This window comes from Anopheles cruzii, chromosome 3, assembly GCF_943734635.1.
Source record: "Anopheles cruzii chromosome 3, idAnoCruzAS_RS32_06, whole genome shotgun sequence".
Classification (NCBI taxonomy): domain Eukaryota; kingdom Metazoa; phylum Arthropoda; class Insecta; order Diptera; family Culicidae; genus Anopheles; species Anopheles cruzii.
The window spans coordinates 51,099,903-51,114,525 of record NC_069145.1 but is presented as its reverse complement, the minus strand read 5'-3'; the positions used below and the strand labels follow the sequence as shown (position 1 = coordinate 51,114,525).

General features: G+C 39.4%; 1 protein-coding gene across 1 annotated transcript; it reads left to right on the top strand.

The window, feature by feature from the left end:
• The first annotated feature begins 475 nt into the window (after positions 1-475).
• On the top strand, positions 476-13,334 carry LOC128270547 (roundabout homolog 2-like). Its single transcript, XM_053007957.1, has 14 exons — positions 476-497; positions 2,439-2,632; positions 2,994-3,096; positions 8,070-8,223; positions 8,524-8,654; positions 8,733-8,873; positions 9,280-9,411; positions 9,518-10,449; positions 10,511-10,633; positions 10,726-10,960; positions 11,047-11,142; positions 11,203-11,610; positions 11,748-11,925; positions 12,021-13,334. The coding sequence occupies exons 1-14, from the start codon at positions 476-478 to the stop codon at positions 13,105-13,107; spliced, it is 3,936 nt and encodes a 1,311-aa protein (XP_052863917.1). The 3' UTR covers positions 13,108-13,334.
• Positions 13,335-14,623: the final 1,289 nt, after the last annotated feature.

The following is a 14,623-nucleotide window of genomic DNA, read 5'->3' as shown; positions in this document are numbered from 1 at the left end:
CTTCGTGACGTTTATTTTTATCTTTTAGCGGTTTTGTGTTTTGCGTTTGAACATTACAAGGTGCAACAAACTTTGTTTCCTCTTTTTTTGTATCTTACAGAAGTATACCATATTTTGACAAATGTACAGATAATAAAGCTGAGGAAACACAATTATATCTGCGACATAAAAATCCATTGTGTAAAATGGAGTGAACTATTTTATGCGATGCATTAAGTAAAGCCGTTAGCTTCTTTTATGTTTATTGTTACTTACTGCCACTAAATTCTAATCAACAGCAAAACAAACCAACCACACAAAAAAACTCCAAACTGATTAGAACATAATCATGGCCTTCTGCAGTAATAAAACACAAAGACGAAAGCTCGTTTTAAATTAAAAATCAACAAAGATGTACAAGCAATTGTGGCTCTTTATTTTAATTTGACAAATAAAATGATAGGAGTCATTAGTGCCTATAATAACATAGTCGAAAATGAGTAAAACTCAACCATTTAGTAAGTGTAAAAGTAAGCCGTATGAAAAGGGAATGTGATGATGATTGATTATTGATGATTATTTTGAATTACAATGCAACTGTTACAATGGCAGAAAAATATGCAGTATCTGATAGTGTCCGCGATTCTATATGCCGCAAAAATGTACTTGTCGTTGTTAGTTTCTTGTACCATGGAAATAAATGTGCAATTTTTGTTTGAATTCTATTTTGGTATACTCGGGAAATGTTTGCGCCTGTCGAGAAGTATGCTGTGCTATGCTTAAAACAACACAGCGGTGAAATGCGTTTTGATACTTCGCGTAAGATGTATGAGTATGCGGAAGCATCGGCTTGCAAACGCGAATGGAGTAGCCAAACTTTTACAATAACAGCATTGTTGTATGTAAACTTTCCAACCATACGTATTATGTATTTCGGTTCACTGCGTTATCATTTTCAAATAAGAAGGCTCGGTCCTGTTTTCATACCGCATTGGCTCTTCTGTTGTTGCTGACTGCTAGGTTTTGTTATTCGCATGAGTTCTCAGTTCCGGGATGTTATGTGTCTAAAAGCTATTTAGCGACAATCGAAAATGTACTGTCGCTCTTTTTATTATCAACGAAAAGTTACGGATTTAATCCCATGTCGGGACGTATGAACGCGATTGCCTCGTGGCAACTTATCGAACCGAGTGCTTGCACTAGCCCACGACGGACACGTCCGCACTCGTTAGCGAACCACGGAGAAAGAGGAGGAACCTGATCTCGGGCGCTGTGTGGCGACACGTCGGCAGTGCTGCCAGAAAGGTTTGCCGTATTACCCGCGTCTATACGGGCGGGTTGCTGGATCGAGTTGCTTGTACAGGATGCCGCTACAGCTATGTATTGTTGTCTTGTCCGTCCGATCCTTGAGTACGCTTGTGTTGTGTGGCATCCGCATAATCAATGCTGGATTGATCACATTGAGGTCTTGCAACGCAGGTTCACTAGAATCGCTGTTATTACTATACAATTGGTTAGTAGACCGCTGATCGACTACCACATTGTTAAACGCGCTGTCTTCTACTTGGGCTACGATCATTCGAGCACCGTTAACTGTCGGCTGAAGCTGTTTGTGTATTTAAGATCTAGGTTTCACTTATTGACTCGCCGAAACTCCTTGCTCGTTTTAAGTTATCTGCTCCTGCCCGATGCCCCAACCTGAAACTCAGAATTAACGCCGGACATAATGACCCGATACTAGCTCTCTGTTTTAAGCCAATACCAGTCATGAAATATTTTTATTTACTACGCTGTTCGTTCAGTTTAACGGTATTACATTGTTCAAATTCATTTCGGTCATAAATAATAAAATTTTTCATAACGTATCAGTATTTCATAAATCGAAAACGAATAGTATATAAATTATATACATTCTAATATAGTGATGGTCTCAAAGATAATGCATATCTACATAGATTCACTACTTGTTTTATAGGTCTTTTTATAGACTTATTGATAGGGTAAAGGAAATGAAGTTCGGCTACCGTCCCCATAGACTATCCCATGAGCAGGGAGCGAGACTAAGATATAAGGGAAAACTGACCAGACCTGACCGAGGATTTCCTCGCTGATCAGTCAACAGCGCCTGCCCACCCTATCAGTTTAAAATTGTTTTTGGGTACAAGTACTTGCGGAAATATCAGTCTCTAGCAAGAATCAGAATTTGTGGAGTTCTTTTTCTTTCTCGAAAAGTTGAGTGGATTGTAATAGTAAGCGACTGTTATTTGGTGTTGTTGAGACCATCAACCTTTTGCTGTTGCTGCAACGCCAGGCATATTAACACCTTTCAGTTAAAAAATGAAAATCAAAATTTGCATGATATCGAAATTTATTCTATCAATGTACTATCGAAATTGACATTATCATAAATATTCATCTCCATTTAGTTTTAACATGATTCTATCTTCTTGTTTTTCCAGCCTCCGAGATCCCCAAAATTACGGAACATCCTTTAGACGTGATTGTGCCTCGTCATGAGCCAGCCACGTTGAACTGCAAAGCAGAGGGCATACCGGTACCAATAATTACTTGGTATAAGGATGGTGAGCCGATAAAAGCCGAACAGGGTTCCCGCAAAATCATGTTGCCCGCTGGAGGTTTATTTTTTTTAAAGGTAAGAAAACACAGCCTCTGTGCTACACACAGTCCCTACCTATACAAATACATTTTTCTATATTCGAAGAACAGAATCAGTCGTATTTATCTACCAATAGTTGTCCCAGGCTTGGAACATCTTGTTTGGTTGTTTAAACTGAGCCCTTGGCCGGATGACATTTTTGAATATAGCTTTTTGTAAATGCCCTGTAAAATAACAAAAGGTATAATCGTAAATTGTAATACAATATAATTTTTAACTTAGTTTCTTTTTATTTGCAAATGCCTATCTGAATTTCAAATAAAAGATATTCTGTTTTTTTTGCGCTTACGGCCAGATGAGCTGAACTTTGGTAATGAGATGATGTTTGATTTTCCAGGTCGTGCATTCTCGTCGTGAAAGCGACTCCGGTGTGTATTGGTGTGAAGCGTCTAGCGAACTTGGAACAGCAAGGAGTCGTAACGCGACGCTTCAAGTGTCTGGTAGGTAGTAGAGATTAAACATATAGCAATAACCAAATAACAACGGAAACTCAAGTTGCTCAAGTTGTTAGGGACAGACGTGTCTAATTGTTTGCGAGCAAAAAAACATTGCAGACCAGCCGGCGGCGACAACTATATTGAATACCTAATAAAAGTGAGAAGCGATGTCCAGTCGGTACTGAAATAATTATGGAGCATCACACCACGCTAAGCAGCTGGCTATCAGTTGTCTCCACCAATAAACTTATCGACGTCGGAGATGAACACATCATGGAAGAGTTCGGAAACCAAGGAGTGACCAAACCGTGTTGTTTCACGCGTATGGTCAACGGTACCCGGCAGTACTACCCCTGAAACCCATGTTAGTACTACCACTGAAATTTTGCGTGGTGTTTACGGTGCCGATACTCTAACAGCTAGTTGCGATAAATTTTGGTTTCGTTTACTCATTTCAGTTATTTTTTATGTTAAAGCCTAGCCAGACACGTCATCGATAACATCGATAAAATCACAGAAATAATCAAAGTTGATCGGCATGTTAGTAGTCAGAGCATCGTTCAGGGGCTGAAGATTAACTAGTTTTGATAAAATAGTTTTAAGCCATTTGCACAAAGCTGGATTCTTAAAGAAGCTCGATGTTTGGACGCCACCATATTTACACACAAAAATATGATGGCTCGAATTTCTATCTACGTAATTTTGGCCAAACGGAATGAAATCGACCCATTTCTGAAACGGATGGGTACTGGGGATGAGAAATGGGTCACTTACGACAATATTGTGTGAAATCGGTCGTGGTCTAAGCGTGGTGAAGCAGCTTAACCTGTGGCCAAACCAGGACTCACGGCTAGGAAGATTCTACTGGGTATATGATGGGACTGGAAAGGAATAGTTTACGATGAGTTTCTTCCGTGTAGCCAAACATTAAATTCAGACCGCTACTGTCAACAACTGCACGATTTAGAGCTATCAATTAACCAGAAACGACCAAGAGAATACTTTTTGTGTTCCACCAGGACAACGAAATGTTACACACGTCTTTAGTGACTCGCCAAAAAGTTCGGGAGCTTGGTTGGGAAATTTTAATGCATCCATCGTAGAGTCTGGACCTTGCACCAAGCGATTGATACCTTTTTCGTTTGAGATTGAGTTTGAGAATTGAGATTATGAAAGGATTATGAAAAAACGTTGCTCGAGTTTTTCGCCAATAACGACCAAGACTTTTATGAGATAGGCGTTCTAAAGCTATTTTTGAAAACGGTGCATATTTGACGTAAATCGGACAATTGAAAGTATCTTTTCAGACTTTTTATCAGACTTTTTAGACTACCTTATAAATGAAGCTCCATGCTCAAAATGTCTCATATGGTAATAACAACATCGACGGAAACCTAAGTGACTATCGGTTCAGAAGAAAGTGCGAGCAGGGCAGAAAAGATGAAACAAGGTGTGATTGTTCCCATCTTTTCCTACCTTCTTCTTTCTAGTTGGAATAACAAGATATAAATCATTGACTTTCGCACAACATTTGCGAACATTCCGGTCCCTTCAACGTTGAAACAGGAATTCTGAAAACATTCATAGTTTCGCTGGGTTATGCCACCAGTGACGATTCTAATAAAACGAATGCCAAAGTCAAAGATTAATGGCTCACGCTATCGTAACGGTAATGCAGTTCAGATTTCATTCATATGCTAAATGTTTGGTTTTTGCATAGAAAAGGTTTATGTCAGATGCATAGAATCTGGTGGTACCTGTGCTACTTGGAGCTATTTATGGAGGGCTGCTTGAGACATGCAATTTTGCGTTTGAGTTTACGATCTAGCAAAAACGATGCTTTTATTCGTCTCCTCCACTCATGGGCAATACGAGCAGGAAGTAATGGTGTTTTATTCCATGAATTTAATGAAATCGAAAATGTGAATAAAAAATCCCAATGTTATCGAGAAACATAAGATAAATCGTAAACGTTTTGTTTCCAATTTATCTATTTCTGAACAATATTTTCTCTTTCCTTAAATTAATATGATAACAAGTATTAATTTATTTTATTAATATAATAACAGTCACTGAAATGTTTTATGACAAAGAGAACACTTTTAAATAAAAAAAGGATTACGTTGGCCTATCACAGAAAGAAGCTTTTACAGTAAACATTACATTACATTAGAGTCAAATATATGAGGGGTGAAAATTTCTAAAGGATGTTAGGAGTACTTGGGTGAGATGATAGAAAAATTGCACCAATATATAGGGTGAATACAAACATGGTACACAAGTGGAACTAAGGCTAAGGTGCACCATGAGCGTGCTAGGGAAATGTATTTTGATAGAAGAGGCAAAAGAAAATCATCGAAGCGTACGAAGAATAATAGCAGCATGGAATGCTTTCCAGGATAAAACTGTGACAGAATATTTATTCGAGCTCTGCTCATGAATAATAGGTTCTCGTTTGCATACGTACAGATATGCACTAATGCAATCCTTCTGTGCTAATATTTTTTTCCTCCAACAACATTCGTCGGAATTAAGCCACAGGTCCATTTATGTCATGGAAATTGTATGTTTTGAATATAAACACAATCAAACAAATCATTGAAATTACAAAAATTTAAAAAACGACCTTCAAATTGAATTCGTATGTTTAGGGCATATTCTTTTTTCGTCTAGTTTTATTCAGGCATATTTGTAAAATCCAACATCTAACATATATTGGTAAACTTAACTTATGTACCTTAAGTGCCAAGCGATGGCAAATCCGTCTTTTTCAAATTATAACTAACTGTTTTCAGATTAGAAGCCACTTGTCGTAACGCATATTTCACGGCACGCTACGGTTAGAACGCTGTCAATACTTTTTAGACAAGATTATTGTATATCTTGGTATTCAACTTTACGTTAACTTCTCACACTACGCCTCCAGTATGGGCTCAGACGATATGGTTTGCACCCAGAGAATGTTCATGAGCTATAAAATATGCATCACCACTGAAAAGTGACGCCAGTAACGCAAATGACAAGTAACAGTGTGTGAACAAATGCAGAGGATAAACCGTCTGCAACTGGCGAGAAATCATCGTTGGGATCATAAGACGCGCACCAAAATAGTGTCGGTGAAAAAAGTATTCTTCGTTCCGTGTTTTTTTTTAGGGAAAGGTCATTTATTGTAGGTAGGCTGGTGGTGCAAAACGGTCTTCAAATAACTTTTCTTTCTGTGTTGAAACATTCATTTGAAATTGTGAAAACCGTGTAAAATGTAATATTTTGTCACTGTTATTAGTTTAATAAGTTTTTCTTATAGTTAGAGCAAAGGCTTGTTACTTAAACACGTCACGCGAATTTGTGTAAGCATATCTACAATCCTAAGACTAAATTTGAGAGCTTCCCTCCGAACACACAGAGTCGATCCAATTGACTAAAGCAACTTTAACAAAGAATGGTGGACAAACACATATACAAATCACCGTGTTCTGTTTCTTCTTCTATTCTCCGTTTTGATAAACACAACTACAAAAATAAACCTGGGTTTTCCCTTTTAAGCTTACCGCGGAAAAACGATCTCGATAAAAAAACACTTGTTTTGATGTGTCGGAAAAATGAAGATACATTAACAATGCATTTCTCTAATCAAACCTAATCAGACTAGTTAAGCGAGTTAGTAAGCGCGTAAATTTAAAGCAAAACTGTTTATGATTGGATCTAATTCGAATTACTATACTTACTTGCTTTAAGTAAGTAACTAGTTTACACAGTAGCATGATACTTGTATACATCAAACTAATGTAAATTATATGGGATATGGTTTTACTATTAATAATAATAATGGTTTAATTCGAATATTTTTTTAATCTTAGGAGAAAGGACTGGGTTGTATTTAAATTTGTCGAGTTGTTGCTGTACAGTTGTATGGAAGTGCTCAATTAACGCTACTTATATTGCCTGTTCTGAAACTACGTGGGAAACGAGTCTTTGTTAGGCAGGGATACTTTTGATTTGCATATTGTTACTTTGAATCATTTTATTGACCATAATCGAAAAAAATCCATTGTGGTTCAGGTCATTGAGGAATAATGTTCGTCAGGCGGTGGCGTTAAAAAATCCAAGATCTACATTTTCTATAACTCATAGGAATTATGATATTTGACAAATGATTTTAGGGTCTCCCTTACAATATGTATTGTTTCTAAATGACCCCTTACACGAACGACTGGAAGGACGGTGAAGATATATTTCCACCAATTGGTATATACTCTCTGACCGTGTTATATATGTTTGGAATATACCAAATCGCAACTAACTCATCACGTTAAAATATTCTGCGCTTCATAGGATACAAAAGAAATAGCTACAAAAAATGTAGCCATGTCCCGCGAGGGAGGAACATTGTACTCATCCTCTGTAATAACGCTAAGCGATAAGATTACCGTGCGTGAGAGATCGGTTATAGAAAAGTTTTGCGAGTCACGTTTCTTACATTGTAATCGGCAAAGCAAAGCATGTCTCGTTCCAGGCCCTGTTCCATTTGCAGCCAAGCGTCTTAGATATTTTTGGCTAGGAAAATCACGACCAGAGTTAAGCCTGGTCATTCATTTCGTTGAAGATGCGTTAAGCATATTTTTCGTAGAGTTCAGTTTCCTTTACTGTTTTGGGAATCATCTTCTTTCCTTAAATAATACTTCGTGCCGTCATTCTCGATACTTCACGTTTACGAAGCTGACCTAAAAAATGCTGGAGTCTACGCGGTAGTGCGATAGTAGGATTAAGACTTTGTCGTTCTGGACGTGTACATGCATCTTTATCCGTACGTTCAGTCGTTTCAAAAACACGGGGAACGAACGAATGGAACGAATCCATGACGTTTCGAGTAGTTTTTTTTTCTTCTGCTGACTAAACATACGCCACAAACAAACAGTAAATTTATTTATTTATTATTATTTATTTGGTCAACGTTTTCCTGGTCTTTTTTATTTTAGTTTTGCGAGAGGAGTTTCGGTTAGAGCCACAGAATACGAGAGTCGCGCAAGGTGAAACAGTGTTACTAGAATGTGGCCCTCCAAGGGGATCACCAGAACCCACGGTTTTTTGGCGCAAAAATGGTCAAACTTTAGATTTGACCAATACAAAGCGGTAAGTTCATGTATTGCAATCAAGAGCAAATATTCACATTATACCCTATACTTATACCCTATAACCTCATTCATATTCACAACCGTGCAGTAAATTTACAAATTTTTCACAAACTTTGACATAAAACGTTATGATGTTACGCCCAAGTAGTCTGCTACCAGCAGGTGTTTACTAATTTCCTATTGACATAGGTGCCTACTTTATTTCCGATCATTGCCAAAAGGGACATTTATTAGAAAAAGTTCAACTTTAACTTCGCGTGGTGTTCGGCTTCGTTTTAAAATAAATCACTTTTTTCAGGATCCGCATCGTAGACGGGGGCAATCTGGCAATACAAGACGCTCGCCAGTCCGACGATGGTCGTTATCAGTGTGTGGCAAAAAATATCGTCGGTGTTCGGGAATCGACTGTAGCTTTTTTGCGGGTTCATGGTAAGCTGAGAAAACTATTTTATTAAATATTCTTTCCTCTTCAATCTTTGTTGTCAATCAATGATCGATGTTTTGCAGTGAAACCGTTCTTAATACGAGGGCCACAGAACCACACTGTCGTGGCAGGTAGTTCGGTCGTGTTCCAATGCCGTGTCGGAGGCGATCCTTTGCCGGATGTTCTTTGGAGAAGGTCGGCATCTGGTGGAAACATGCCTCTAGGTACGTATTTGCCGCACATTTCACTACTCGGTTACCGGAAACGAACCCGGACAGAACCAGATTTAACTATGTAGGTATACGGGCCGGCGAGAATAGTGATATGATACCATCATTCGTGTCTATGCGTTGGCCACACAAAAGTCTGGTCACTAACATTGTACGATGTTACTGTGCTGTTGGTCAGATATTCAGTTGGTGTACTTGGTCAGGTTTGCTTAACTAAGCCTACCGATTATATATTATTGAAAATTTTGGATTAATTGTCTTAAACCCTGCTAGTTTATAGCCAAAATAAAATGTATTGCACCAATTTCCAATATTTATATTACATTCCTATATCCAATATAATGTCCTATTTATATTTATCCCAATTTTAACCTACATTTTGGTGCATCCATTACCGCAGAACGTGTTCGTGTTTTGGAAGATAGGAGCTTACGTATAGAGGACGTCAAAATCGAAGACATGGGTGAATACAGTTGTGAAGCGGACAATGCGGTTGGATCCATCACCGCTTCTGGAGCACTGATGGTGCATTGTATGTATTGGAGTCAACAATGTTTATTTATTTAACCACCGGTTTTGAAGTACTTCCTATCTGCATTTGCTTTCTTTAATTCACATGTACTTTCTGGCAATGACAGCACCACCTAGCTTTCTTATACGACCGAAAAATCAACTGGTAGAGCTGGGCTCTGAGGCGCTGTTTGAGTGTCAAGCAATCGGTCATCCATACCCGACTCTTTTTTGGTCAATCGAAGGAAATCGGACACTGCTATTGCCTGGCAGTAAGTTGGGAAAGATTGAAGTTACCAATAATGTAGATGGAATTAGTGTTCTTTCTATACCTCGTATCGAACGGTTGGAGAACAATAAGGTGATCGTCTGCAGTGCCGTAAACAGTGTTGGAAGTGTTAGTACGCGCGTAGTTTTGAGTGTGAATCTTCAACACGACCGTCCACCGCCTCTTATCGTGCAAGGTCCTGTGAATCAAACCCTGCCTATCAAATCCGTAGCTATACTGCCTTGCAAAGCATCGGGTGCTCCAACACCTGTCATCTCTTGGTATAAGGACGGCATTCCTGTGCCTACCTCAGCGAAAACCAACATCTCAGAAACGGGTACGTTGACCATTGCGGATCTCAGTAAATCGGAAGATAGTGGACTTTACACATGCGTAGCCAGCAGCAAGACAGGCAAAACCACATGGAGTGCCTTGCTTCGACTGGATGCCCCGACGAATCCAAACATTAAATTCTACCGCGCACCGGCCGCTTCAACCTTCCCGGAACCTCCTGGAAAACCGCAAATTATTACAGTTTCGCAAAGCTCCGTAACAATTTCTTGGCTAAGAACTAGCAAAGTAGGGGCATCCAGTTTACTTGGATATATAGTGGAAGTGTTCGGTCGAAATCAAACGGACGGTTGGCTGCAAGTTAAAAGCAAACTTCAAGACAATACGTTTACACATACGGGCCTTAGCGCAGGAGTAACATACTACTTTGTAGTGCGTGCAGAAAACTCTCACGGTATCTCCATGCCAAGCCCTCTTTCTGAGCCAGTCCTGCTAGGCATGGTAAGCCAATGGTTATTTTCATTTATTACGTGACGCAATCTCATCTCAGATTTACATTCAGACTGACAACGCTAATATTGGAATCGATTTGAGCGAGGCCAGAGCAAGCTTATTATCTGGAGACGTTGTGGAACTTGTCAACGCTTCATCCATTGATTGCACGACTGTGAAATTAGCTTGGGAAGTAGGTGTCGACAACCAGTGTTTCTGCGATTTAAAAAAATGTTACAATGTACTGTATGGAACTGAAATGGATTCTTATTAATCTTGCACTAGATCATCAATGGCAAGTACGTTGAAGGATTTTACATCTACGCACGAAATCTGAATGTCGGTCAACCACAACGACGTCAATCCTACAAAATGTTAACAGTGCTGAATGCCGGTGCCTCGTCTTGTTCCATATCCGGGCTAGATAAGTACACAGAGTACGAGTTTTTCGTCGTGCCTTTTTACAAATCCGTCGAAGGCAAGCCATCCAACTCGCGAGTATCGAGAACACTCGAAGATGGTATGGGCTTAAGATAAGAACGAAGAATAATTGCTAATAAATGTAATGAAATACAGTAGAAACCTTATTTTTTTCTGCATTGTTAGCTCCCAGCGAACCACCGTACGCGATGGAAGCGCTGCTACTGAACTCCTCAGCAGTGTACCTGAAATGGAAACCACCGCCTGCCGCTGTACAGAATGGTACGTTGCACAAATCGATATTATTAAGTTTATTTTAATTATCCGGTACATTCACAACAGGTATCCTACGTAGTTACAACATTATCGTTCGAGGAGTTGATTTACGATCGAATTATTCGAAGGTTTTGAGTAATGTTACAATTGACGCAACTTCATCGACGCTGTTGCTGGCAAATCTTACTGAGGGTGTCACGTACACGGTCAGCGTTGCTGCATCCACAATAGCCGGCGTAGGACCCTTCAGTAATCCTGCCACTCTGCGTCTCGATCCAATCACGAAGGAATTAGACCAAACCTCTCACCGTTATCCAGTTAGTCATGAAAATATGGACGATTTCTTAACTCAACCGTGGTTTATTGTAATCTTAGGATCTTTCTTAGCACTAATGATGCTCTCCTTTGGTGCTATAGTGTTTGTCAAAAGAAAGCATATGATGATGCCCCAACCAGCGCTGGTCACAATAAGAGGTAACGTGTTACTATTATGCCGTTCATACATCTTTTGGATTAAATTTCTACTTATTCAACATTTTATTTAACCGTTTGAAATGTGATTTCAAATTATTCAATTATCACTTTATGTTCATTTAAATTGACAACCTTAGCTCACCATGCGGGTGGTATGGTCAAGATTCCGCGCAATAATTTGTGGATGGATCAGCCTGGCGTGGTCTGGGGTAATCAATCATGTGATCGAGGAAAGGAACAAATTCAAGACTATGCGCCAGTTTGCACATCTACAACACTTCCATTGGAACAGCAATACCAACAGAATCGCAATCGGTAAGAGGGATGACGATTTAGCGAAAAAGCATCAAACATTTTTCATTCAGAATATCATGTTTACGTCTTAAATTTCCATCGCTGCCCTTGTTTAGATATATTGAGCACACAGAGTATCCGAGCGATTACGCCGAAGTATCGTCCTTCAATCCATTACCACCTCAAGAAGTCAATGTTGATGGTCAAGAAGAAACTACATTGAGCACGGCGCCCAGTGAATACAGCTTAGAAGGAACACGTTCGCCAGCACCCTACGCTACGACCACATTGATTGGAAGCTCAAGATTTATTACTGCTCCGGGTGACATGGCCGGTAACAACAGTCTTCATCGTCAGCTATTAAAAACAGGAGTACCGCAAAGCAGCTACGGCTGCCATGCACCCGATGGAGGTAGCATGTACTACAATACAAAAGCTTATTCAACAAAGCCAGTCACTCCCGGTTCACAGGCCTTGGGTAGAGTTAGTTACGGTCGCGACGTATACTCAAAATCATATCTCAATCCGAACGAGAAAATCAATATCCTTGAGAATAAACTAGCATCCCATACTATGTCCATGCTATCCGGTGGCATTGCGCCGGTCTGCGTCGTATATGAACACCTAGCACCTAGCCAGAACGGCACTTCCAATAGTCATAGTGTAGCGAGTAGTGCAACCAGCGGAAGTACCGGTAGCAGCAGTGGGACTAGTGGAAACAGTGCTGCGGTCACCGACAGCATTACTACTTTATGTGCTTCAGAACCTACCCGTTCGTTTGAATCGTTGAATTCGGAGCAAACACTAAGGAATGGTAGCAATAAAAAACGTTTCAAACTTTCCCGGACACAGATCACCAAACTACAACCGGGCATTGGTAATATAAAGGACCTCGCGGCTGCTAGCGAGTATGGTAATCAGGTCGCCTCGCACCAACAAAGAAAGAACATTTCTTTGCTGAACAATCTGGGACCAAAAGAGCAATTGTACATTAAGGTTGGCGAAACGAGGGGGTCAGCAAGTACGAACAGTTGGAACCACTCTACCGCCGCAGCAATGACCGGTCTATACCACAATTCTACGACCGCCTTGCAGGTGGATGGAAGCAGTGCTGACCCTAATGTGGTTGTCTACCTGCCAATTGGAAACCGAAGTGTCATTAGCTATCGTGCCGGTTCGGACCACGCGACTGATGATGTCTGATGTCTGAGGGAGTTCGACTCGTAAGGACAAGGAGGGTTTTATGTATAGTAATTTATTCTAGTCCTGTACCTTACACAACATACTAGCCTGATCTTAAATCTTAGTCAGGGCCCTCACCGCAGACAAACGACATCGAAACGAAGATCAACGTAAACCTTGTGCCACCTCTAGATTTAATTGAGGACAAGCACCGTTCCTAGCGTAGTCCGTAAGAGTTGTTCTACGCTTCTTGGGTTAACATGGACATAGAGTAGTCTAAAATTTAAGTAGAAACATTCGGGCTTAAGAATTTTTACTAAGTCAGATATGGTAACAAACAGGAAAATAAAACAGTAGAAAGCACAAACAAGACTGACCCAATAACCTCCGATTAATGTATGGCGGATGAATTAGAAGAGTAGAAGCCAGACAGAAACCAAACGCTCCGTGTACTTTAAACAAACGCCAAAAGCGGCAGGAAAATGCATTGTACATAAATTAGCTTCTGGCCGCAAAATAATATGCACTAACACGTGGCTAGGTGATTGGTTTATTTTGGCTACGCCTCAGCAGAAGGTGTATAGTAAGTTAAGCATATTTTTAAGGAGTGTGTCGAACAAATACGAAATGTAACAAAATAAGTTATATGTACGCCTGACTGACTTCGGGAATCGTTTGACGTCTTTTCTATACTCGTCCACCCGTCTTTTCTAAAACATTTGCAACGAAATAAATACTTTGCAATTCGTTTGGGTCTCCTACTTAAAATCAGTTTTCAATTTCAAACAATTTATCCTCGTATTCAAGTGCAAGATCCTTAACAAATTCATTTCTTCACCACATAAATCTAAAGACAACATTTATTTGGCCATGATGGGCACACTATTTAATTTATGTTTCAATTAACCAGTTAAGTGCACTATGTATAGGCAAAGCTGTTTTATCTTCGCAATTTTTTTTTGATTTGCTACCGTTTGTGCGTTCAGGTATTCTTTAAAAACGATTATTTTTTTCATTTTCAACAAAGTCAAAAGTGATAGTTGTATTTTACCTAAATATAGCCCGCATTGACTACATGACTGTAAAATATAAAAACGTTGTTACATTACGCTTAAATAAGGTGTTCTATCATTCTCAAGCGGTGCGTCGTTATAGTTCGCATAAAAAGGTGAACACTAGGAATTTTTGCAAAACGCATGGCTTACATGTTCAATTTGGTGCCAAATATGAACGTGAACTAAAAAATAGGGATACCAAATTCTGCAAACCAGAGAGTAAGAGCAATATTATCGTTTCAAGTAAACATTGAACCTGAAAGCGGCAGTTTGAACCCAAATTGGGGCGTCTTTGTTTTTTTCTCATTTTCTCATCTCACAAACTCTCACATGCTCCCACAAATTGGTTCCACATTATTAATATTTACCTGAAATACAACTTTATACATATTTTGTCAGGAAAACAACAGAAACAAAAGAAATAAAAAAAACTCTTTTTCTGCTAAAAATAGTTCTTTTTTCTGCTGAAAATCATGGTTCTT

Excerpts from the sequence above, each read along its gene's own strand:
- LOC128270547 (XM_053007957.1), top strand. The coding sequence starts at position 476 with ATGAGTAAAACTCAACCATTTA. Across the intron at positions 8,655-8,732 it reads AGCTTTTTTGCGGGTTCATG|TGAAACCGTTCTTAATACGA; the intron begins GTAAGCTGAGAA and ends GATGTTTTGCAG. Across the intron at positions 10,450-10,510 it reads AGCCAGTCCTGCTAGGCATG|ACTGACAACGCTAATATTGG; the intron begins GTAAGCCAATGG and ends ATTTACATTCAG.